Raw genomic sequence first — 26,939 nt, 5'->3', positions numbered from 1 at the left:
TGTGATAAATAAGCATTGCACAGTGAACAAGAGAACCAGCAGGTACCAGCGTTCACTGCATGAAAAATATTTACTGTATGTGGCCAGAAGCCACATTGTCAGTTTCTTTATGAATTAATCAAATTAACATTTTTTGGTTTGCATAAGATAGCAGTATATACCTGTAAATAAATGATAAGCTTAATTCAAACCTTAATAAATCTTGATAGTTTGATGACTATAAAGAATAAAAAAGGCAATTTGACAAATTCTATCATAGCGAAATGATGAAACAAAGACATAAGTTACAAAATTCAGCAAATTACAAGACAGTTAGTTTGATAAGTATTTATAGATAGCTTTTTAATGAATTTTAAGTTTTTTAACACTCTTCTAAACAAGGCACTGTCCACTAAAGGCAATATGAAATACAAGTAGTACTGTGAATTTGCAATATGATATACAAGAAGTTTTATTTTGACAATGTCACCTTGTGCAATATGAAATTTTAATACAAAAAGTATTGTTTTACAATCAAAAGATGATCTGCATTATGAAATACTAGTAAGAAGTTTTGTTTTAGCATCCAGGGACAGTTTGTAATATTAATACAAGTTTTGTTTTTACAAAACAGATGAAAGTGTTTATGTAAATGAATTTACATACATTGTACATAAAAATACTAAGATATTGCTTGATAGAACTTTAGAAGGATAGCTGACTTAAGACATGTTTCTTCATGACAATTTGATAGAAGACATTGTGTCTGAAATTATGCGTCCTCCGCCTCTGATTCATGTGGAGAAGTAGGCAGTTACTTGCAGAGAACAGGTTTGTACTGGTACAGAATCCAGGAACACTAGTTAGGTTAACTGCCCGCCTCTACATGACTGAAATACTGTTGATTTGTTTGTTTGTTTTGGGTTTAACGCCGTTTTTCAACAATATTTCAGTTATGTAACGGCAGGCAGTTAACCTAACCAGTGTTCCTGGATTCTGTACCAGTACAAACCTCTTCTCCGCAAGTAACTGCCAACTTCTCCACATGAATCAGAGGCGGAGGACGCATAATTTCAGACACAATGTCTTCTATCAAATTGTCATGAAGAAACATGTCTTAAGTCAGCTATCCTTCTATCAAGCAATATCTTAGTATTTTTATGTAAAATGTATGTAAATTCATTTACATAAACACTTACATCTGTTTTGTAAAAACAAAACTTGTATTAATATTACAAACTGTCCCTGGATGCTAAAACAAAACTTCTTACTAGTATTTCATAATGCAGATCATCTTTTGATTGTAAAACAATACTTTTTGTATTAAAATTTCATATTGCACAAGGTGACATAGTCAAAATAAAACTTCTTGTATATCATATTGCAAATTCACAGTACTACTTGTATTTCATATTGCCTTTAGTGGACAGTGCCTTGTTTAGAAGAGTGTTAAAAAACTTAAAATTCATTAAAAAGCTATCTATAAATACTTATCAAACTAACTGTCTTGTAATTTGCTGAATTTTGTAACTTATGTCTTTGTTTCATCATTTCGCTATGATAGAATTTGTCAAATTGCCTTTTTTATTCTTTATAGTCATCAAACTATCAAGATTTATTAAGGTTTGAATTCCCCACATGAATCAGAGGTGGAGGACTAATGATTTCAGACACAATGTCGTTTATCAAATAGTCACGGAGAACACACGCCCCGCCCGAGGATCGAACTCGCGACCCCGCGATCCGTAGACCGACGCTCTACCTACTGAGCTAAACGGGCGGGTTGAGAAACATTGTTAAACCCAAAACAAACAAACAAAACTTTAAACATGTTGATGTGCAGTGATTTTTTTTAAGCTTTAGGGGAATGTTGGCGGGGCCCGTAAGGAGTGGAAAATTGCACCGTAACCACTAAAATAGGGGGAAAATTGCATGTGATAAAAGCAGTGTTTTTCATAAATATATTAAATAAAAAAGAAAATGATTTAAAAACACGTTGTCTCATGTTTTAAATGGAACTGTTTACTTTATCATATACATCTAGGAAGGGTTTTGTTGGTTGGGATAGGGCATTTTTTTCAGAAATAGGGGAAAATAACATCATTGTTTGACAGGGGAATGGGGCTGAATTTCCCCAAAAATGGCCTAAAAAAAACACTGATGTGCATACATATTATTGCTGAATTCTTTGTACATTTGATCTGTAATTCAGATTTAGATAAAAATGTCGGAAGCAGATTCTCCTGAAGAGGACATCTCTCTTGAGGAATCCCTACTATTGTGTTCAAGACGAGGACAGGTGGACATCATAAGAGATATTCTACAGAGTAGAAAGGAAGGGAAAGTTGATGTTGATATTAACTGTAAAGGTATCATTTTATTTAGAACTATATTGTTATGGAAACTAAAAATGAAGGAGAAAATTTGGGGTTTTCTTTTATTCAAGAAAGTTTTAGCTGATAAAAGTCTAAAGATTTGTTCATACTAGAGGAAACGTTAACACTATTATGGTATTCTGATTTTGTTCAGCAAGAATTTTACTTCTACTATTTCTTTTACTTAGGTTTCTCCTGTACTACTGTATGGAGTACAAATCTAGGTTTAAATTTTCCTGAAGTAACAACATGTAAAACTAGACCAACCTTTGATTTAATTTAATTTTGTCGGGTTTAATATCACACCAACACAATGACAGGCTATATGGCAACTTTCCAGCTTTAGATGGTGGAGGAAGATCCCAGGTGCCAATCCATGCATTATTTTATCAGGGGCAGGCTCCTGAGTAGAGCCTCCAAGCTTCTGTAAGCTGGTTGGCTACCTCACACAAAGAATTCAGTGTACTGAGCGAGGCTTGAGCTTTGAACCCGCACCTTTAAAATATCTTTGTTTCCACATCAGTGATCCATGCCATTAAAAGCTGGATAGGTAGATAGCGAAAATATTAAAGAAACTGGCACCAAACTTGCCCATATTTTAGCACCTCTGAAAGTGGCAGATTTCATTTTTCACAACAGTCAGATACTGTGCTCCTTTCTTTCAGTCATGATCACTGGAGTCCATTGTAAACATGGTTTAACACTGAAATAATTTATGTTTAATCAAGTATTATTCCTTCATTAGCTCTGATGAAACCTCAGTTTGCTCTGATTGTTGTTTTAATTAGCTCTGTATTGTCTGAAAGAGAAAAAAATCAGTGGAAATATTGTCAGTCTATTTTATTTATCTACCAACTTCTAAAGTTTTAGTGCAAGGCCGGTGATAAATTGTCAGCTGACCTGAGCACAGAGTGTTCATGGTGAGCTTGTAGGACAGCTCGATGTCTGTCTCTCTATCTATCTAGCTGTCCTTTCTGTCTGTCCGTCGTCCATAGTTTCTCCTAAATCACTATGCAAAATTCAACCAAACTTCACAGGAGTGTTTCTTGGGTGGTCCCCTTTTGGATTCCTTCAGGTCTAAGTCGTCTGTGCTGAATTCTGGTTGCCATAGCAACCAAAACAAAAAATCTTTAAACATCTTTTCAAAAACAATTGGCCTGATTTTAAAATAGTTCCATAGAAATGTTATTTAGGTGACCATCTACAAAATTTCTTCAAAGCATTCTGTTTTGTTTAAAAACATGGTCACCTGGGATAGAGACTAGTTTTATATGGCTATATGGAAAAATTTGAAAATCTTCCTCGCTGAACCCGCTTGTTGGATTCAAAATAATTTCACAGAAGCATTATTTAGGTGACGCTATATCAAATTCCATCAAATTATTCTTTGAAAAACAAGGCTGCCAGGAACAGGGCTAGTCTCAGCTATATGGCTTTATCTATAGGAAAATTTGAAAATCTTCTCTGAAACCTCTTGCCCAATTACAACATAATTTAAAAGCAATGCTTCTCTGATGCATCTTACCAAATTCCTGCAAGTTATTTTGATTTAATCTAAAACATTGTTACCAGGGGCTGGACCAGTTTTCTGGATATTTATGGCTTTATGGAAAACTTAAAAAAAAATTCTCAGAAACTGTTGGTCCAGTCTTGAAATACATTTTAATTTCACAGCAGTTTTCCTTGGATGACTCTGTACCAAATTATCCAATCAAGCAGCCTATCTCATATGAGCAATTTAGGGTTATCATGGCCCTGTCATAAATTTTGAGAAAGTACATATACATACAAGCCAATGTGATTGTGATAACAACATATCTCGAATATTACTTATGGTAATATGCATTGATATCTTTATCTAAAGTTCTAGGGTATAATGTTACTTGATAAAATTTAATAGATAATATGAAAGATAAATTATTTGTCATAGTTATGATGACCGTTTTATAATTTTGTAATTATTTACATTTCATGTTTAGTGTGGTTTAATGTTGCGTCATATTTACATGTATTTCATCAAATGTTAAGATTTTCCGTAAATAGTATATAAAATAATGTTTACTTTTCTAACAGGTACTCAGAAGTCAAACAGGGGCTGGACCTCATTACATTTGGCTTCATACTTTGGTCATTCTGAGGTGGTGAAGATATTATTAGAGGTACACCTTTACTATTTGTTACTACTGTAAAACCATCAGTATTCGTGGGGGACTAATTTTTATTGATATCATGATTGCATCATTGCAGGAATTTAAACCCCAGCTAATAAGTAAAATTCCCATTTGCATGTATTTTATTTTCAAAAGTTGAAATCCACAAATATAATTAATTATATCACCATGAAATAGCCCTTTTTCCCAGAAATCTCAAAATTTCATGCCAACAAAATTAACCCTTACCCTGCTAACTTTCTTTAATGAACTTGTCCATCTTTCAAATTGGACAGTACCATTAATTGTTTAAAGGGGTGCTTACCAAAAAGATACTGACTGAATTGCAAACAGTGCAGGTCATGATCAGACTGCATGGATTTGCAGGCTGATCATAATCTACATTGGTCGCAAAGGCAGAATCAATCATGTCCAGCATGATAATTAAGGGTTAAATGATTTTACTATATATAACTGTGTAGCAGGATTTAAAAGAAATTTTCCTGTAAAGGTTACACAGCTTTTAAATAATGTCATAATATATATATGAAACTCAAGGATGTCCGCCAAACATGTACTGTAAACAGAAAGTTTAGTCAGTAGAAATACAGGGGAAATCCTGTAGGGTATATGAAAATGATATTTTGCAAACATGGTCTATAATTGAATTTTGTTCTGTTACAGACAAAACGGGATTAAATTAAGTATATGTTTTCATTCTGGTGCTAACTGTCATCTGAAATTGTTCTTATTTCTGTGTGAAGGGAGGTAACTTACCAGTTTCTTAATTTTCAAGAGGGAATGCAAGTAGTGATGATATGTTATGTTTTATTCTGCAGTGGCATCATTTACACAATTTCAGTTATTTAACTAAACAGTAGTACTTTTATCTGACAAAAAAACTGTTTTGCACTAAGAGACAATAGGTAATCTTTCAGCCAGACAATAGAATGAATTCAAAAAATCTATTGAGGTGGCTTTAGACAAATAGAGTTTATATTGTAGGTATAGTTGCATGATTTTAACTGCTGACAAAATATTATGTTATGAGTTTGTAAGCAGTAGCGGTTAATCTTTCTGTTATATGTGAGCTGCACCACTGGCACCAGACTAGAAAGAAAATGCCATTCTACTTGTTTTACCCTATCCCTAGCAGTATCCCTAGGGGTACGGTATAACATGTACAATGACATTTTCTGTCTATAGTGTTGCCAGTGGGCTGCGCTAATTATAGTTCACTCTATTTTGTTACTCTTTAATACCAGTCTGAAATGAATATACCTTAATTAGTATTTGTGGGAAAATCATTTTGGATGGAACTTTTAGGAGAGCAGTGTCCTACTGTTTAGGTGTTGGTTGCAAAAACTACAGGTTGTGTTAAATAGGTAAATAAAATTGTTTAATGTGTTATAAAACACGCTGCATTATAAAACACAGTAACTTATTTAATTACTATAGAAAGAAATTAGCTGTGTTTAATATCATAGTCATAAAATATATACTAAGACAAATCTGTGATTTGTGATATTTTAAAGTTGCTGCTGTCTGTTTCAAAAAATTAATTCTTAAAACATGCCGTTTTAAAACTGAACACATCAATATTTATATCATTTTTTTCAAAATTTAGAAAAGGCTTTCTTTGCTTGGTAACTGCAATAGAAGATAATTTAAGGGTATGGTGGCATGAGATAGTTATTTATATCAAAATTAAAGTTAGCTCAGCACCATATGTAAAAAGATTATCTTGATAAAGTGAAGTTTTCTGAAAAGATAAACTCAATAGTTGAAAGTTTTCTAGAAATATTATTGCAGTAATTTATATTATTATCTTGAAACAGTTTGTGTAGGTGCCCACAGCTGCCATTTATTAGCTAGATTGGGAGTTTTAGAAATTATCTTAATATTTTGAACTTTTCTGAAAAGTTTATTTCAATAGCTTAAAGTACATTACATATGTGTGTAGTAACATTTTGGTCAAGAGGTCAGACATTACCAGTTATTCAGTATATTATGGTAGTCTGCATGCTGTTGATTCTAAAACACGAATGAAACTTAAAAATGTTTGCATTACAAAGAAAAACATTTTGTACTTCATTGACAAAATAATTGACTACTTGTAAATATTGATTTCTGAGGAATTTGTGAGGCATTTTTGATTAAGTTCTGTTTCACAGCTTTTGTAAGTCTTCAGACCATGGTGACATTTTAATACATTGTATCATATGACATTTTTTACAGTATGGTGTATCAGTAAATGCAGTGAACAATGTAGGAGATACCGCATTACATAAAGCAGCACATACAGGAAGATTGGTGTGTATAATATATTTTATTGATTATAACTGACTGTTTTCTCAGCATGATAGCATTTTGTGTATGCTTCAGTTTAATGTATGAAATTACAAGCAACACTATTTATGCTTTACATTCTCTCAGACTGAATATTGCTTCAAATACTTAGATATTGCTGTATAAAATTGATATGCTAGTAATAGACTTATACAAGAGATGTACATGACATTATGCATAGAAATATATAATTGCACTGATATATTTCTGTCGGGTATGAATTTGTTTCCACTGAATATATGAATAATAATGAAAATACTATCAGACTGGATAAATTCTTTCAAACATCTTTATATTTTATGTGTATTACGTTTTCTTGCATAATGATTGTGAATAATAGCAATAATCAAGGAGTGTAAAGCAATTTTTGAGAGACAAATTGTAGTATTATATTGGTGGTTTCTTTAACCAGGATGTGGTCACGTTGTTGTTACAACATGAGGCTGATGTGTCTGTGATCAATGCCGAGGGTAATACAGCAAAATCACTGGCCAAAACTCAGGAAATACATAGACTCATTGAAGGTAGAGCATAAATCTTCTTTAAAAGGGTGTATGAATATTAATTTTATTACAGTTTTTCTTGGACTAGATTATAAAATGCTTAACAGCTTGTTTGTTTAGTTTGGGTTTAGTAGCATTTTTCATCACTATTTCACTTATGTATCAATGGACAGTTAACCTAACCAGTGTTCCTGGATTCTGTACCAGAACTAACCTTTTCTTTGCAAGTAACTGCCAACTTCCCCGCATGAATCAGAGGTGAAGGACAAATGATTTTCGACACAATGTCTTTCATCAAATCATCACGGACAATGTATGCCTTAACAGCATCAGACTTATCACCCTGCAGTTAGTAGAACTTCACTGTCCCTACTTAATGGAGCGCGCAGGTTTACCAGCTTATTTGTGTTATAACAAAAAGGGAACACATGGCGAGTAGTTATTTTCACAAGAACAGTCAGTTTGCAGATATAATGAAAATAAATCTGTTCCTGAATGTCTGATTTTACAATAGATAAATTGTCTAAAACTTATGTTATAATATATAATTTCAGCGGCAGAACAACATGATGCGACAAGACTGGAGGAAGAGTTTATGTCGTCTGTTAGACTGGGAAAAATGGATCAGATTGAACATCTGGTATGTATTCGTATATGTAAATCTGACATTTGTTTGTCAGTAGGAAGAACTATAAAACTCATCCTTTGTAATTGACAGTTTCGAGTTCAAAATATTTTTTGTAATCCTTATGTGGAGTGTATATGAGTTAGCTCACAGAGTGCACAAGGTTAGCTATTGTAATCTGCCATGTGTAAGCTGTTGGGTGGTTAAATTTTACTTTAAACACTCTACAGGTCATAATTTTAGCTCATTCTGAATGAAACTTAGTCAGAATGTTTGCTTTAATAAAATTTGTGTTCATACTGGATCACCTGAGGTCAAAAACTAGGTCACTAAGTTGGATCATCAGAAAACTCTTAGGGTATACATACACTAGATAGGGAAAATGGCAAGGAAAAAACGTAGTGACATAATGGTGGATTCAAATAGTTTTCAGTTTTCTTGTGCTGTAAAGCATTTTTTTCCTGACTTCCTTTGCAATGTTTTTGCTGAAATCAGATGACAGATTTATGTAGTGTTTTCAAAATGAAATAATAAAATGAAATAATACCATCCTTGCATTTTAGGGTTCGCATTTTTAGCTCACTTGTCAAGTAGTCAATTTCTTGTGAACACGACAGAGACCACATTTTGCATTTTAAGCAAACTTGCACACAACTTGTATTGGCATAATATCTTGGTTCCTTTTGAAAACTGGGCAGATCTCTTTATGGGTTCTAGAGTTATGGACCCTTAAAAAGCCAAAATTTGCTATTAGCGCTTGTGAACACGAAAGAGACCACGTTTTGCAATCGATTTTGATCAAACTTAAACAGCTTGTATTAGCATAATATCTCAGTTCTTTTCGAAAAGTAGCCAGATCCCATCATGGGTTCCAGAGTTATGGCCCTTTAAGGGGCGAAAATATGCTATTTTTGCTTTTTCAGCCATATAGAGACTTTATTTATGGTTTGATTTGATACAAACTTGCATAATATCTTTAACAACAATAAATCTTGGATTCCGTGATGAATCCTTTAGATCCAATCATAGGTTCCAGAGTTATGGCCCCTAATTGACCCCTGGAGGAGCAAAAATTTGTTAATTTTTACCTTGTGAACATGATAGAAGTGACATTTTAAATTTGATTTTAACCACACTTACACACAACTTACGTCACAATAAGATATTGGTTCCTTTCGAAAACCAGCTAGATTCCATTATGGGTTCTAGAGTTACTGCCCCTAAAAGGGACAAACTTTTCTAGTTTGGCCTATTCAGCCATATAGAGGTTTCATTTATGCTTTGATTTGATACAAACTTGATGATCTCTAGGCCAAGTTCGAAACTGGGTCATGTGGGGTCAAAAACAAGGTCACCAGGTCAAATCAAAGGAAAAGACAGTTAACAACATGGAGGCCACATTTATGACCCTATCTTCATGAAACTTGGTCAGAGTGTTTATCTTGATGATTCCTATGACAAGTTCAAAACTGGGTCATGTGGGGTCAAAAACTAGGTCACCTGGTCAAATCAAAGGAAAAGCTTGTTAACACTCTTGAGGCCACATTTATGACCCTGTCTTCATGAAACTAGGTCAGAATGTTTATCTTGATGATTCCTAGGCCAAGTTTGAAACTGGGTCATGTGGGATCTAAAACTAGGTCACCCGCTCAAATCAAAGGAAAAGCTTGTTAACACTCTAGAGTCCATATTTATGACCCTATCTTCATGAAACTTGGTAAGAATGTTTATCTTGATGATTCCTAGGCCATGTTTGAAACTGGGTCATGTGGGATCTAAAACTAGGTCATACGCTCAAATCAAAGGAAAAGCTTGTTAACACTCTAGAGGCCATATTTATGACCCTGTCTTCATGTAACTTGGTAAGAATGTTTATCTTGATGATTCCAAGGCCAAGTTTAACAGATGAGCGATAGAAGTGTTATCATGACCCTCTTGTTAACTGATTTTTCATTGTGCTGGTTTTTACAGAAAATATTTTTCTTGTATCATACATGACCCCATTTGTCTTTCAACTTTTATTCAGCACAGGCAAAATATAAGTTACAGACATTTAACATGAGTCCTTATGTGTGCTTTAGCCATTAGAAGTTTCTCAGCTTTATATAGAAGAAAGTAAAGCAACTGTTTATTATGTTCATACCTTATCTCTCAAGAGGCCACATTTCCTAGCTAATGCTCATGAAACCTGGTCAGAGTGTATGTCTTTATGAAATTTAGATAAAGTCAGAAAGTATGTCATCTTTGGTCAAAAACTAGGTCACTATGTCAAGTAATAGAAAAACATTTTAACACTCCAAAGGCCTCATTTTCGAGATTATTTTCAGGAATCATAGTGAGATTATGTTTGTCTTTATGAAATTTATGTCAAGCTCAGAACTGGGTAATCTTGGGTTAACAACTAAGGTAACCAACTTGCCACATTTTCTACCTGATTTACATGAGACTTAGCTGCATTAGATTTTCCTATCAAAAATGTATAGGAATCTTTCAGATTTCCATCTTACAAAAAAATTGTATCATAAACACATTTTGCCAAACACATAGGTGAGCAGGTATAGGGCCTTTATTGAAGTCTTGTATCAGAATGTTGTATAATATCAGTATCTGCATAAAGTAATGAAAAAGCAGTTGATGAAACTGTTACGGAAAAGGTTAATCAAACAATTATTGTCATATTAACATTAATGTATTCTCTGTTCATGAACAGAGAATATTAATGTTAGTATGACAACAATATACCAGTCCCAATGTGTTGTACTGTATGTGCTAGGATATAGGCTGTCAATGAAGCATTCATTTTTGTGAATGTGACATTGGTAGTGTAATATGCCGGTCTGACTGTATAGCTAGGCACCTTGCCGTAACTGAACACTAACCTTACAGTGCAAACAATTATTGTTTTAGAGTTTTTTTTCTAAAAACAAGAACTCAAATATTGAAGTAGTCACATTGTTTAAGTAGAAACAACATTTGATTTGTTAGATCTTCTTAGGATATTTCAGTTTTTCAGAGATGTGATTGCAATATATTATTTCTACAGGTGTCAGATGGGAAGTTTTCAAAGATCAGCTGTCAGGATAGTTTTGGGAATACAGCGTTACATGTAGCGGCACAGGCTGGACAGAAGGAAGTGGCAGTGTATCTGTTACAGAAGGGATTAAACACCGAGACCAAAAATAAACAAGGTAATGTGTTATGTTTATGCATAAAAATCACACAGTATATTCGTTATTTTCAGATAAAATACATCTTATTTTATTTAAAAGTGGTATAGGTCCATGTTTGGTTGCTAACAAATGGCAGAGAAGTACCTTGTAAAACCATGTGGCTGAAATTGATGTAACTTTCGTGTTTAAATCATCAACATTGACAACCATTTGAGCCTGAGAAGAATTTTAGTTTTGTTTTGTTCAGATTTTCAAGTAAACCAAATTCTTGTAGTTAATTCATTTTAAATAGGGATGGGAACGAATATTCGAATATTCGAAAATCGGTCGAATATGAAAATCAAATTCGAATATTCGTAAATTATTGTATTTTTTTTTCAAAGTAAGTATCATTGATTTTGGGCAATATAAGCATGCTAATTCTACAGAATAAAACTGTTTGTTCTGTCGTGTTTGTAATCGCGTATCAAAAGATGTCCAATTAACAAGTAAATAGCAATGCATAATTGGCAGGGGCCACCGTTACAGATTAACAGTTTGCAACAGGTGTAAATGTGTCAGATGCATGTCAAAAGATGTCCAATTAACAAGAAAAATGCAATGCATAATTAGCTGAGATCATCGTTACGGATTAACAGTTTCCAATAGGCGTAAATGTGATACCTTTTTACCTTTCGTTCATTTTTATTGGCGCCTGTTTTATGTAACAGTTTTAGAATTTTTTTTTTTTTTTCGAAAACAATGCCAAACTTGTAAATATTGTCGATCTTTTTACAATATTTTGTACAACATTTCCGACCGCCCGCAGAATCGGTTTTTATCCGCAATCGGCCGTATCCGAAATAAATTTTGAAGTAGTTTATAATAAAATCAAGAAATAACATATGATAGATGTATAAGATCATGTTGAAGGAGGTTAAAGTCTGCCTACTGAAAGTTTTCAAAATGGCAGCGGTAAAACAACAGCGCGACAGGATCTTAAATGGGACGACCTGCTATTTTTAGATAAGTTGCGACAGTCGATATTATAATCGATTTGATTTTTTTTTTTTTGTATTATTTTGAAGCTAAAACACTGAATTAGTTAAATATTTTCATGATTCACCTGACAGAATCGTGAAATAAAATGCTAGCGTCGGCGGGTTTAACTAGGTAGGGTCGGGTTACCCGAAACAAACATTTTTTAGGCCTTATAACGTACAATGATTCACGCTTTAAACAAAGGAATACATTGTGTATTGCCAATAACTTAATAAGAATTTAAAGCTTCCATTTAAACAAACCGAATATTCGAATATATCAGTATTCGTTCCCATCCCTAATTTTAAGAGACATTATTCTGGATTTAAATAACAGAACAATAAAATTTATTACTATTTGTCTGTGTTTTTTTTCTCTTGTGTTTTTTCCCATCTTTCTGTTATTAGTACCTGTAATTTTTGCATCAACAAAAATATATTCAGTATATCTTACCATTGTTCAGGTTTACTGCCATCTCAAGTAGCCAAAACAGAACAAATGAAACAGTTATTACATGTACAACCGAAGAAGGATGCTATAAAAACACCAGCGAGATTTGAAGGACTACTGATCAAAGTAAGGGTTATAATGTGTACTCATGGAAACTAAATTCTAACATGGCTAAATTTGATTATTTGATTGCCAGTTAAACAAAGTAGAAAGTCAAGCTCTGTATATTTTGCAACAAACAATGGTTGATGCCCGGACCAGTAAGAGAGCATTATTACGTCCATTTTGACGTCAGATTGCCGCCTGACGCCCGGTTTATTACTTCTCATATAGATGAAGTCCAACATGGTTGTAATAAAAATATTTCAGTGGGCATGTTAGAATGAAAACAACCACAGCCTTCTCATTCATATGCTTAGATATTTAACCACTCGGGCTAATGCCCTCGTGGTTCAATTCTTGTGCATCTAAACTTTGAACTGTGATAAATTAGACAACAAACCACTCAAAGAGCTTGATTATTAATTTTGATAAGTAAATTATTTTTAGCTCACCTGTCACAAAGTGACAAGGTGAGCTTTTGTGATCGCGCAGCGTCTGTTGTCCGTCCGTGCGTGCGTAAACTTTTGCTTGTGACCACCCTAGAGGTCACATTTTTCATGGGATCTTTATGAAAATTGGTCAGAATGTTCACCTTGATGATATCTAGGTCAAGTTCGAAACTGGGTCATGTGCATCAAAAACTAGGTCAGTAGGTCTAAAAATAGAAAAACCTTGTGACCTCTCTAGAGGCCATATTATATTTCACAAGATCTTCATAAAAATTTGTCAGAATGTTCACCTTGATGATATCTAGCTCAAGTTCGAAACTGGATCACATGCCGTCAAAAACTAGGTCAGTAGGTCAAATAATAGAAAAACATTGTGACCTCTCTAAAGGCCATGTTTTTCATGGGTTCTGTATGAAAGTTGGTCTGAATGTTCATCTTGATGATATCTAGGTCAAATTCGAAACTAGGTCACATGTGGTCAAAAACTAGGTCAGTAGGTCTAAAAATAAAAAAACCTTGTGACCTCCCTAGAGGCCATACTTGTGAATGGATCTTCATGAAAATTGGTCAGAATGTTCACCTTGATGATATCTAGGTCAAGTTCGAAAGTGGGTCACTTGTCATCAAAAACTAGGTCAGTAGGTCAAATAATGAAAAAACCTTGTGACCTCTCTAGAGGCCATATTTTTCATGAGAGCTTCATGAAATTTGGTCAGAATGTTTATCTTCCTGATATCTAGTTAAAATTCGAAACTGGGTCATGTGCGGTCCAAAACTAGGTCAGTAGGTCTAAAAATAGAAAAACTTTGTGACCTCTCTAGAGGCCATATTTTTCATGGGATCTCTATGAAAATTGGTCTGAATGTTCATCTTGATGATATCTAAATCACGTTTGAAACTGGTTGAACTGCGGTCAAAAACTAGGTCAGTAGGTCAGATAATAGAAAAACCTTTTGACCTCTCTAGAGGCCATATTATTCATGGGATCTGTATGAAAGTTTGTCTGAATATTCATCTTGATGATATCCAAGTCAAGTTCGAAACTGGGTCAACTGCATCAAAAAGTAGGTCAGTAGGTCTAAAATTAGAAAAATCTTTTGACCTCTCTAGAGGCCATATTTTTCAATGGATCTTCATGAAAATCGGTCAGAATTTTTATCTTGATGATATCTAGGTCAAGTTCAAAACCGGGTCGCATGAGCTCAAAAACTAGGTCACTATGTCAAATAATAGAAAAAACGACGTCATACTCAAAACTGGGTCATGTGGGAACAGGTGAGCGATTCAGGACCATCATGGTCCTCTTGTTTAGAGTACTCTTCAGAAGTTTATTGTGGGATGAAAAATTTCATATTTTGTTCGACAGAATGAATTGCAGTGTAGTACTTTTCATAATTATTCGAAACTATATACATGACTATGTTTACAGAAACTTTGCTTTACTGGACAAAATTAACCATTATCATACAAAATAACCTGGGCAATTGTAGCATGAAACTCATGCCTTGATTTTGTTTGGGATTTTAGTGATCTTAATATATGACTATATATTACTAAAACCTGAGGGATAGTGTGGAAAACTGAACGTCAGCAAGGTTTCTTGTCCATGCCTGCTCAAGGACTTGGAAACCACCTGCCATATTTAGGCCACCATTACTATTAATGCAATATTTTCAAAGATATTGTAAATTAGAAACTGCTGTTACACTAACTTCATAATAATAATGGCACTGAATTAGGATGTCAATATGAGGACATGTAGCTTACTTTTACCCTACAGAAAAGATAAGATGTTCTTGCCTACCTGCTTGGGAAATTATACATTTGTCTGAGCATGCCCCAGGGATAGATATTCCTGTCTTTCCCTAGGGAAAAACCTTGTCTAAGATAGTGTGCACTTAGATGATGTTGCATAGTACTGGCACTATTATGACATAAACTATAAAAATAATGCCAGGAAATATGCAAATCTATTTCTCACCACAATCTATTTTGAAGGTGATATTCAAGAAAAATGATCTAACATGTCTGCCTGTGTAAAACAGCTTTTTAGCTCACCTGTCACAAAGTGACAAGGTGAGCTTTTGTGATCGCGCGGTGTCCGTCGTCCGTCCGTGTGTCCGTAAACTTTTGCTTGTGACCACTCTAGAGGTCACATTTTTCATGGGATCTTTATGAAAGTTGGTCAGAATGTTCATCTTGATGATACTAGGTCAGGTTCGAAACTGGGTCACGTGCCATCAAAAACTAGGTCAGTAGGTCTAAAAATAGAAAAACCTTGTGACCTCTCTAGAGGCCATATATTTCACAAGATCTTCATGAAAATTGGTCAGAATGTTCATCTTGATGATATCTAGGTCCGGTTTGAAACTGGGTCACGTGGGGTCAAAAACTAGGTCAGTAGGTCTAAAAATAGAAAAACCTTGTGACCTCTCTAGAGGCCATATTTTATGAGATCTTCATGAATATTGGTCAGGATGTTCACCTTGATGATATCTAGGTCAAGTTCGAAACTGGGTCACGTAGGATCAAAAACTAGGTCAGTAGGTCTAAAAATAGAAAAACCTTGTGACCTCTCTAGAGGCCATATTTCTCAATGGATCTTCATGATAATTGGTCAGAATGTTCACCTTGATGATATCTAGGTCAGGTTCGAAACTGGGTCAAGTGGGATTAAAAACTAGGTCAGTAGATCTAAAAATAGAAAAACCTTGTGACCTCTGTAGAGGCCATATTTTTCATGAGATCTTCATGAATATTAGTCAGAATGTTCACCTTGATGATATCTAGGTCAAGTTCGAAACTGGGTCATGTGGGGTCAAAAACTAGGTCAGTAGATCTAAAAATAGAAAAACCTTGTGACCTCTCTAGAGGCCATATTTCTCAATGGATCTTCATGAAAATTGGTCAGAATGTTTACCTTGAAGATATCTAGGTCAAGTTCGAAACTGGGTCACGTGCGGTCAAAAACTAGGTCAGTAGGTCTAAAAATAGGAAAACCTTGTGACCTCTCTAGAGGCGATATTTTTCAATGGATCTTCATGAAAATTGGTCAGGATGTTCATCTTGATGATATCTAAGTCAAATTCGAAACTGGGTCACGTGGGGTCAAAAACTAGGTCAGTAGGTCAAAAAATAGAAAAAACATTGTGACCTCTCTAGAGGCCATATTTCTCAATGGAACTTCATGAAAATTGGTGACAATGTTCAGCTTGCTGATATCTAGGTCAGGTTCGTAACTGGGTCATGTGCGGTCAAAAACTAGGTCAGTAGGTCGAAAAATAGAAAAACCTTGTGACCTCTCTAGAGGCCATATTTTTCACGAGATCTTCATGAAAATTGGTGAGATTGTTCACCTTGATGATATCTAGGTCAAGTTTAAAAGTGGGTCACGTGCCTTCAAAAACTAGGTCATCAGGTCAAATAATACAAAAACCTTGTGACCTCTCTAGAGGCCATATTTTTAATGGATCTTCATGAAAATTGGTCAGAATTTTTTATCTTGATGATATCTAGGTCACATGTGCTCAAAAACTAGGTCACTATGTCAAATAATAGAAATAACAATGTCATACTCAGTTGAACACTGGGTCATGTGGGGATAGGTGAGCGATTCAGGACCATCATGGTCCTCTTGTTTCCCAACCCTAGGGACAGCTTGGATAAAAAAACTTTTTCATTCCACTGTCCCTCAGGTAAGGAAAAACCTGTCTTACACATGTAGGCATGTAAGTTCCTTATAATCTCCTAGCGGGATCATTTTGTCTTTCCCTGCTAGATAGGCAAGAAAAAAGAGTTTTAGTTTCAGAATAAAACATGGCAATATTCTGATTGCATCAAATTCTTTCAAAATGAAAGACTGTATGAAGAGGCTGTGAGTTTGATGCCTTGATGAGGCTAGTGTTTGTAGTAAAGGTATGTCAGTAGAAAACATCATTAGATATGTCAGTTATATATCACCTGTGATTTAAATGTTACTGCCTGAGAATACGTCCATAGTACATGTAGCACAGAATATAGAAATATAGATTCTATGTTACAGAATCAACAGCTGGAAATCCATACTAAACAGACAAACAAGCTTGCCTAAGGTCTTATTACTGCAACCATTTCTTTATATTTTAATTGATTCTATAATTTCAGAGGAAATTTGTTGGTAGTACCCCTGTTTGGGTTGTGCTAGAGAGAGGAGTACTTTCTTACTTCAAAAACAGGTAAACATTCTGGTAATCGAGGGATTTTTTTTCACTTGAGTATGGTCTTAGCAAATTCTTGTCAGGTCATATTTTAGAATTACTGTTAAAGGATCTTTAAACTCTTATTTAATCAACCTACAATAGTTTTAGTCATCTTGGACCTTTTAAGCAACTTTGCGTTGCTGTAATTTGCTGAGTTTCCAGAAATATTTCTAAAAACTGTAAGGTATGCATATCAAGACATGGGTTGTTAAATGGTCTACCTCTCTAGAAATTTTGTGAAAATTGCTATTTTCTACAAACATGTTTGACTAAAGGAACATTTCTTCAAAAGTCATACATTTATCTGAACTTATCCAGTAGTAAGCCCCAGAACATCATCACAGTTAATCTTTCAGTGAATAGAATGGACAATTTCTATTGTCTTTCATTTCAAAGTAAAAAATACAGTTGTTTGCTAAAACAGTACAAACTTTATTTACACCCTATATAAAGTGTAATTGTGGCTATTTCAGACATTATTAAAGTGAATGAAAGAATATCTTTAGAAATTTACTAAATAATATTGATATTTTAAAATTTGTTAAAACAATTAAGTGAAATGATACTGGATATATTACAGAGGTGATGCATCAACCGGCAGTAAGAGGCGAGGAATGAAGTACCTGGATAATGCTCATTTAATGGTTAGTTCATATTGCTCACACCTCAAGTTTTTGTTTATCGAACTCATATTCTGTCTATCCATCTTGTATTCTGTCCCTCTCCCAGCTCAGTAGGCAGAGCCTTTGACACTGCATAGAAAGATTGGGAGTTTAATTCCTAAGCAGGACAAACCTTCTTCTGTTAGGAGACAGTATCTTTATATGAGCTGCACCATGAGAAAACCAACATAGTGCATTTGTGACCAGCATGGATCCAGACCAGCCCACGCAGCTGCGCAGTCTGGTCTGGATCCATGCTGTTCGCTAACGGTTTCTCTAATTGCAATAGGCTTTGAAAGCAAACAGCATGGATCCTGACCAGACTGCGCGAGTGCAGAATGGTCTGGATCCATGCTGGTCACAAATGCAATATGTTGGTTTTCTCATGGTGTGGCTCATATTGTATTTTTATTCAGATGTAGGTTTTGCTTTCATATGCAACATAGACTTGCCCCTCACTGTTGTGGATTCAAACTTCACTTGGTGCGTTGAATTCTTCATGTGAGGAAGCCATCCAGCTGTACGGAAGGTCAGCGGTTCCACCCAGGTGCTCACCTGTGATAATATTGCCTGGAGGGGCACCATTTACTCTATCATGAAAAGCTGGAAAGTCACCATTTGACCAATAATTGTATCGGTGTGATGCTAAACCCACCAAAAATAAAAACAGAAGCAACACCAGACTGGGATGATATCCATTCCAATCCATTCACCCTAAAATATTCTGAAGTTTTGGCCCTTAAATTTACCATTTCAAAATGTGAATAGCTTAAGTATACTAATGATGTGTTCATGAGGAAAGGAGTACAGTAAAACTCCGATATAGCAAACTTTTTATGACACTGGAAATTTGTTTCTTATAACCGAGGCAAGTTGTAATTGTGTTAAGAACAGTTCATTATATGTGGCGATGTTATTGTGAACTAGTTTGTTGAATTTAATCAGTGTAAACATGCTCACATTAACAATGGTAAATAAATCTGATTGTTTAAAAAAAGTATAAAATGATCACAATCCATGAGTGGCCAAGATGCTGAATACAAAACAAGGGACAAAAGATTCCCATTGAGGCTTGTTGTAAAACTTTAAAATGACAAGAGCATGTAGTTTCACACAATGACAGATAATTTTACAGATTGCTAATTTTTCTCAAGATGCGTGAAAAAAAGCAGTATGACCTTTTACCAATTTAAGCCTGTAACAACTGAGTCTGTGCCTTACTGTTCCCAAGTTTTGTCGTTGTATATTAGTGGGAATACCTTGATCCAAGAGGTCAAGGTCTTGAGCAACTCAAACTCAGTCCAGCAGGAGAAACACCCTTTTTTTTAGGAGCATTTGTTACCTATTCTTTTAAGATATACTGAAAAATTGCTTATACAGTTAATCTTATCTTTTTCAGGTCTATGAGGAAAATGGTTTTGACTTTATGATAAAATACTCAGACGGAACACATCATAGGTTAGGTGTGGATCCGGGAGCCAGTGAAGTACGAGTGGGCAGGGATCCAGCTACAGGAGAAATAGTTACTAGACAGGTAGAGACATATGATTAGTTAGGTAGTGATCTAACCAGTTGACTTGTGGAAGGCAAGTACCTGCACAATAAAACATTGATTGAGGTCACAATGGGATGAGTAAAATGCTTGTAGGAATTACCATCATTCTACATATGCATACCAGCAATGAAAGCTTTGGATAAAATAGAAATACCTAAAATCCACCATAATCCATTTTTAGCTCGACTATTCATAGAATAGTAGAGCTATTGGACTCGCCCATGCGTCGGCGTCCGCGTCCGCGTCGGCGTCCGCGTCCCGATTTGGTTAAGGTTTTGTATGTAAGCTGGTATCTTAATAACCACTTGCGGGAATGGATTGAAACTTCACACACTTATTCACTGTGATAAACTGACCTACACTGCACAGGTTCCATAACTCTATTTTGCTTTTTTACAAAATTATGCCCCTTTTTCGTCTTAGAAATTTTTGGTTAAGGTTTTGTATGTAAGCTGGTATCTCAGTACTTACTAATGGAAATGGATTGAAACTTCACATGCTTGTTCACTGTCATGATCTGACATGCACTAAGCAAGTCCCATAACTCTGCTCTTTTTTTTTTTCAAAATTATGCCCCTTTTTCGACTTAGAAATTTTTAGTTAAGGTTTTGTATGTAAGCTGGTATCTCAGTAACCACTTGTGGGAATGGATTGAAACTTCACACACTTATTCACTGTGATAAACTGACCTACATTGCATAGGTTCCATAACTCTATTTTACTTTTTTACAAAATTATGCCCCTTTTTCGACTTAGAAATTTTTGGTTAAGGTTTTGTATGTTAGCTGGTATCTCAGTACTTAATAATGGGAATGGATTGAAACTTAACATACTTGTTCACTGTCATGTTCTGACATGCACTAAGCAAGTACCATAACTCTACTCTTTTTTTTTTCAAAATTATGTCCCTTTTTTTGACTTAGCAGTTTTTGGTTAAGTTTTTGTATGTAAGCTGGTATCTCAGTATCCACAAATTCGAAAGGATCGAAACTTCACACACTTGTTCACTGTCATGATATGACATGCAGTACAGAGGTTCAATACCTCTACTTTGCATTTTACAAAATTATGCCCCTTTTTCAACTTTTGTATTAATTCAATTGACAAGGCTGTTGAATAGTCGAGCGTTGCTGTCCTCCGACAGCTCTTGTTTTACATAAAAGATGATTTCCTAATTCCAGAAGCTTCCCTAGGTTCTTTTACTTTTTACTTGCACCCTACACTAGTAACAAAGAACTTTAATATATAGTCGAATCTAAAAGCCTTTCAGAAATTTTAGATGGAGGAGCAGAGAATCAAACTGGTATCCTCAGGTTTTGTAGTTCTGCGTCCTACCACAAGACTACTGCTTGCTGTTTCATATCAAGCTCATTACACTTTATTTCCCTAAAAACTGAAAAGAAGTGAGGGTATTTAATCATTATAGAATCACTTTGCTTGATATTACAGATGTGGCTAAATTCTTTGAAGGAGCATATAAACTACAATACTCATTACATACACAAAGGTGAAATGTTAAAGACAGAGTCCAGTGAAAATCTACCGTTGGTCACAATGGAGGAAGCTCTGAAAGTATGTATATGAAGCTTTCTATAGGATGTTAACTTTGTTAAGTAAATACTGTAAAATCTTGTTATTTTGTGGGCATGCAATTTTGTGGTTTTGATCAAACTGGCTATTTCAGGAGAATTAAATAAATGGGAACTGATTTTTTTCATTGGGATTCAATTTTGAATATTGACCTCACCATGATATCCATGAAAATTAGTAATGATTTTACAGTAATTGGTTTGGCAAGTAAAAAAACACTTTTTTGGTCAAAATAAAAGAAATTCTACTTTTCAAAATTTTAATATATTGTGTACTTTTGAAATAATACATAGCAGACACAATTTTTTGACATACTTATAGGCAGACAGAAAAATAGGAGACTGATCCAAACTTTTTTTCCTTGAATTCAAATTTTCATCCTAGGATGCCAGACAAGAGGCAGTTTGGATTATTAGAAACCACAGTTTGTAATTTGAGAGTGGGTAGGTAAATTCAAAGGTAGGGGCAAGATGTCACCTTGATGTTCCACTGTCATTGTGTATATAAGATCAGATGGTATAAAATTATGTGTTTTTGTATACATTTGTACAGAGAGATATGAATGTTTTACTGTAACTGTCAGGTAGCACAAGCCCATCAAGATGTCATTGACAGCCATGTATCTCAGTTATGTCACTACCTCTCGGGATCTCAGGAAAATACAAAAGCAAGTATGTATATTTGTCTCATATCAAATACAGTCAAACCTGTGGTAAAGACCACCTGTAAACAGACACCACCTGGTTCTAAAGACCACTAATTTGATCTACAGTGTAAAGATTTGCTGTGCATTTTAACCGCTGAAGATTTGCAGTGTATTTTAACTGCTGAATAAGGACAGTCAGTCCTTATCTGCTTATTTTTGACTGTAACAATAGTGGTCATAGACAGGTTTCACTGTAAACACTTCTTGTTTCTTTGTAATTCTTTTCTGCTTTAGCTGAATCTGATGTCATTCATTGCTTATTTATTGATATTCATATTATACTGTTGTTCATGTACCCAGCAAATAAACTATAGCTAACATTATTGGCACCTGTAAAGAGCAAATACTTCATGTCTGATTGGACAAATTTAGTTTTTAAAGCAATTCTAGCTTGACAAAGGTATTACTGTCACTGCTTAAAGCACTTGTCCTTAATAGGACTGTCCAACTGTTCCATATTGTGTAAGGAAAGTGAAATCAAGAGTACATTTGAACATGCCTAAGCGAGCACCTGTAGTACACAACCATTTGCCTTAAGCAGCCAGTCAGCTAATTTCTTTACTTTACATTCTAATTTCAACTTCAATTTCAAGTTTTAATTCAAATTTCTGTTTCTTAATTAAGCAGGCACCTGCCTTAAACAGTCAGATTGCTTTGTTCCTTAACTGGCTGCTTAACGCATGTTTGACTGTATTTCATCCCTAGATGTTTGTAAAATTTCTCTGTATTACCTGACCTGTATGTACAAACATTTCTTCTTTAACTTTGCTTCCTGTATTAAATATCTTGTTTCCTCAGTGGTGGCAACAGATAATGATGGTAAGATATACTTTGTTGTCGCCCTTGCGTAACTTTTTCTATTTCTTTTAACTGTGGTTTCTCCTAAAATGCTGTTGCTTTTCAAAAATCATGTGAAAAAAGTATGCAACCAATAGACATAATGATGCCAGAAGATACATGTTTATTTTTGTCTTCCTGTTTGAAATGTAATGGTTTTCTTTTTTTTGGCAAAGTTCTGCATAAAATGCAAAAAACGAAATTTAGATCAGGAAGTAAGTGTCATATTTAATTAAGATTGAAGAAATTCAATGCATTTGTACATGCACTAAAATTAATGTAGATATTTTTTAGCTCACCTGTCACAAAGTGACAAGGTGAGCTTTTGTGATCGCACGGTGTCCGCTGTCCGTCCGTCCATCCGTCCGTCTGTGCGTCCGTAAACTTTTGCTTGTGACCACTCTAGAGGTCACATTTTTCATGGGATCTGTATGAAAGTTGGTCAGAATGTTCATCTTGATGATATCTAGGTCAAGTTCGAAACTGGGTCACGTGCATTCAAAAACTAGGTCACTAGGTCAGTAGGTCTAAAAATAGAAAAACCTTGTGACCTCTCTAGAGGGCATATATTTCACAAGATCTTCATGAAAATTGGTCAGAATGTTCATCTTGATGAAATCTAGGTCAAGTTCGAAACTGGGTCACGTGCCATCAAAAACTAGGTCAGTAGGTCTAAAAATAGAAAAACCTTGTGACCTCTCTAGAGGCCATATATTTCATAAGATCTTCATGAAAATTGGTCAGAACGTTCACCTTGATGATATCTAAGTCAGATTTGAAAGTGGGTCACGTGCCATCAAAAACTAGGTCAGTAGGTCAAATAATAGAAAAAACCTTGTGACCTCTCTAAAGGCCATATTTTTCATGGGATCTGTATTAAAGTTGGTCTGAATGTTGATCATGATGATATCTAGGTCAAGTTCGAAACTGGGTCTAGTGCGGTCAAAAACTAGGTCAGTAGGTCTTAAAATAGAAAAACCTTGTGACCTCTCTAGAGGCCATATATTTCATGAGATCTTCATGAAAATTGGTCAGAATGTTCACCTTGATGATATCTAGGTCAAGTTCGAAAGTGGATCACGTGCCATCAAAAACTAGGTCAGTAGGTCAAATAATAGAAAAACCTTGTGACCTCTCTGGAGACCATATTTTTCATGGGGTCTGTATGAAAGTTGGTTTGATTGTTCATCTTGATGATATCTAGGTCAAGTTTGAAAGTGGGTCACGTGCCTTCAAAAGTAGGTCAGTAGGTCAAATAATGAAAACGTTGCGACCTCTCTAGAGGCCATATTTTTCATGGGATCTGTATGAAAGTTGGTCTGAATGTTTATCTTGATGATATATAGGTCAAGTTTGAAACTGGGTCAACTGTGATCAAAAACTAGGTCAGTAGGTCTTAAAATAGAAAAACCTTGTGACCTCTCTAGAGGCCATACCCTTGAATGGATCTTCATGAAAATTGGTCTGATTGTTCACCTTGATGATATCTAGGTCAAGTTTGAAACTGGGTCACGTGCCGTAAAAAACTAGGTCAGTAGGTCAAATAATAAAAAACCTTGTGACCTCTCTAGAGGCCATACTTTTCATTGGATCTGTATGAAAGTTGGTCTGAATGTTCATCTTGATGATATCTAGGTTAAGTTTGAAACTGGGTCAACTGCGGTCAAAAACTAGGTCAGTAGGTCTAAAATTATTAAAATCTTTTGACCTCTCTAGAGGCCATATATTTCAATGGATCTTCATGAAAATTGATCTGAATGTTCACCTTGATGATATCTAGGTCAGTTTCGAAACTGGGTCACATGCGGTCAAAAACTACGCCAGTAGGTATAAAAATAGAAAAACCTTGTGACCTCTCTAGAGGCCAGATTTTTCATGAGATCTTCATGAAAATTAGTGAGAATTTTCACCTTGATGATATCTAGGTAAAGTTCAAAACAGGGTCAAGTACCTTCGAAAACTAGGTCCATAGGTCAAATAATAGAAAAACCTTGTGACCTCTCTAGAGACCATATTTTTCAATGGATCTTCTTGAAAATTGGTCAGAATTTTTATCTTGATAATATCTAGATCAAATTCAAAACTGGGTCACATGAGCTCAAAAACTAAGTCACTATGTCAGATAATAGAAAAAACAACGTCATACTCAAAACTGGGTCATGTGGGAAGAGGTGAGCGATTCAGGACCATCATGGTCCTCTTGTTTACTTGATGCACTTGCGTTTGTAGTTTTGTGATTTTGATGTTGAAATTGTTTGCAGTAACTTATGTTTTGCAGTTTGAGTCCAGTCCCTTAACCCTTATGATGCTGGACACAATCAGTTCTATCTTTGCGACCAGTGTAGATCATGATCAGCCAGCACATCCATGCAGTCTGATCAAAATCTGTACTGTTCACAATTCAGTCAGTATCTTTTTTTGGTAAGCACCCCTTTTAACAGTTAATGGTACTGTCCAAATTGAAAGTTCACTATAGATATTAAGCAGGGTAAGGGTTAATACTGTTTTGTTCTCAGTCACATAGAAACAACCAGTCATTTGCTGAATATTAGAGACTGGTCTCAAAATTTAATTTTATAGCCTTAGATCCTGACTGGTTAATTTCCAAATTTTAGTCTGACTGTTAGTTCTTGAAGCTTGTAACTCTGTTTAAAAATGCCTACAGTTCAGTCCACCTTTTCCATAATATGGTTTTCCTTGATTTCTCTCCAAGTACATTGTATGATAATACCACTTATGTTATACATTTATCCCTTACCCTGCTACATTTCTGAAATGGACTGGTCCAGCATTCAATTTGGGCAATACCATTTATTATTTAAAGGGGTGTTCACAGAAAATTTATTAAATGAATAGCGAACAATGCAGACCATTGCAGGCTGATCTTGGTCTGCACTCGTCGCAAAGGCAGAATTACTTGCTGTCAGCAGGCTAAAGGTTAAAAACATACTAAGTGTGTTAATAAGAACACTTTTAACAATTCTGAAATAGTACAGATCAGTTTTGAACTGATCATCAAAAAAAGATTTTGATAGGTTATTTTCCATTGTTAATTTCAGCATTTTGGAGACAAACCAGATTTGTACTTTCTTGGCTTTTGTTTTGTTGATTTTTTCTAAAAAAGTCATAGGTCACCATTCTACATAGCTTCATTCATGTAATTTTCATTATTTAAGCTATCTTTTATAGTCAAAACATGTTACTACCAACATTGAGACCTTCAGAGTGAGGTATAACATATATCTAGATCTTACAAAGTAAAGCTTAAACTCAGTAAATAAAAATCTGTTACAGTTTTGGTTGATCAGACAGCAGGTGAGTTCTTGTGTACCTCAGAAAGATGACAGCTTGAAGACCAATTTGATATACTGTGCCACATTTTTTCCCCTGAAAACTAATCATCATGAACATAGCGACTACTGAGACAACCAAGGCACTTGTCTAATCGAGTTTTCTGCCTCATTTGCCTTTTTAAAATATTTTTATTGCATGTCTCATTTTCTCTTTCTTACAAGCAATTTTGTCAGTATTTTTATATCAGACCAACTCACTGCAATGCTTTATTTCATGATCTATTTTAATTTTTTCTCAAGGGAGGCCCCCAAAACCCCACTCTTTGGGATGAGAAGGCACTCTTCCATACTTAACCTTGTCAGTGACAAACGCCAAAGTAAACCACAATCCATAGACCTTTCTTATTTGCCTTTGTCAAGCTTAGTCTCCCACTACAGATTTATACTACTTAATTGTAGTTGTTGCCCTTAAAATGCATTTTTATCTCGCAATCTGTTAACAGTTAAGTGTGATGAATTCATGACAAAAACCCCTCCAGCACCTCCTCTCCCAATCACCACCTTATTCCTCCTTTACGAACACCAGCACACTCCTAACAACATTTGATTTTGATGTATGAAAATGTAAAAAATTTAAAAATATAAAAAGTTCTGTTGACAAACTTCAGTAACCGATTTACTACAGTTGCTTTTCTTTTTAAAAGTTTGAAAAAAGGTATTGTTTGGAAAAACAAAAAGGGGAATTATGTCCTCCGAGGTCATATTTGGCAATGTGGATTTTTTTCTGGGGAATTTTGATCTTCCACTTGTTACATCTAAATGCTTGTAGTGTTAAGAATTGTATGTTTGGATAATCCAAAATTTCAAACGCACAGAATGAAAACAA

General features: G+C 34.9%; 1 protein-coding gene across 4 annotated transcripts in view; it reads left to right on the top strand.

Moving 5' to 3' along the window:
• Window positions 1-26,939, top strand: part of LOC123539572 (oxysterol-binding protein-related protein 1-like) — a 111,030-nt gene that overhangs the window by 797 nt on the left and 83,294 nt on the right. The window contains exons 2-15 of one of the 4 annotated variants that reach the window (XM_053527228.1): window positions 2,192-2,348; window positions 4,428-4,513; window positions 6,743-6,817; window positions 7,266-7,377; window positions 7,911-7,996; window positions 11,025-11,169; window positions 12,635-12,747; window positions 17,316-17,386; window positions 17,991-18,054; window positions 19,472-19,606; window positions 21,077-21,199; window positions 21,801-21,888; window positions 22,722-22,742; window positions 26,055-26,075. In XM_053527228.1, the coding sequence (XP_053383203.1) occupies window positions 2,204-2,348; window positions 4,428-4,513; window positions 6,743-6,817; window positions 7,266-7,377; window positions 7,911-7,996; window positions 11,025-11,169; window positions 12,635-12,747; window positions 17,316-17,386; window positions 17,991-18,054; window positions 19,472-19,606; window positions 21,077-21,199; window positions 21,801-21,888; window positions 22,722-22,742; window positions 26,055-26,075 (1,285 nt within the window). In that variant the 5' untranslated portion in view covers window positions 2,192-2,203. The remainder of the gene's footprint in view (window positions 1-2,191; window positions 2,349-4,427; window positions 4,514-6,742; window positions 6,818-7,265; window positions 7,378-7,910; window positions 7,997-11,024; window positions 11,170-12,634; window positions 12,748-17,315; window positions 17,387-17,990; window positions 18,055-19,471; window positions 19,607-21,076; window positions 21,200-21,800; window positions 21,889-22,721; window positions 22,743-26,054; window positions 26,076-26,939) is intronic. The other 3 variants (XM_053527229.1, XM_053527231.1, XM_053527230.1) reach the window with 3 other exon arrangements.

Source organism: Mercenaria mercenaria, chromosome 16 (assembly GCF_021730395.1).
Source record: "Mercenaria mercenaria strain notata chromosome 16, MADL_Memer_1, whole genome shotgun sequence".
Classification (NCBI taxonomy): domain Eukaryota; kingdom Metazoa; phylum Mollusca; class Bivalvia; order Venerida; family Veneridae; genus Mercenaria; species Mercenaria mercenaria.
The sequence above is the reverse complement of the archived record's forward strand: the minus strand, read 5'-3'. Positions and strand labels throughout refer to the sequence as shown.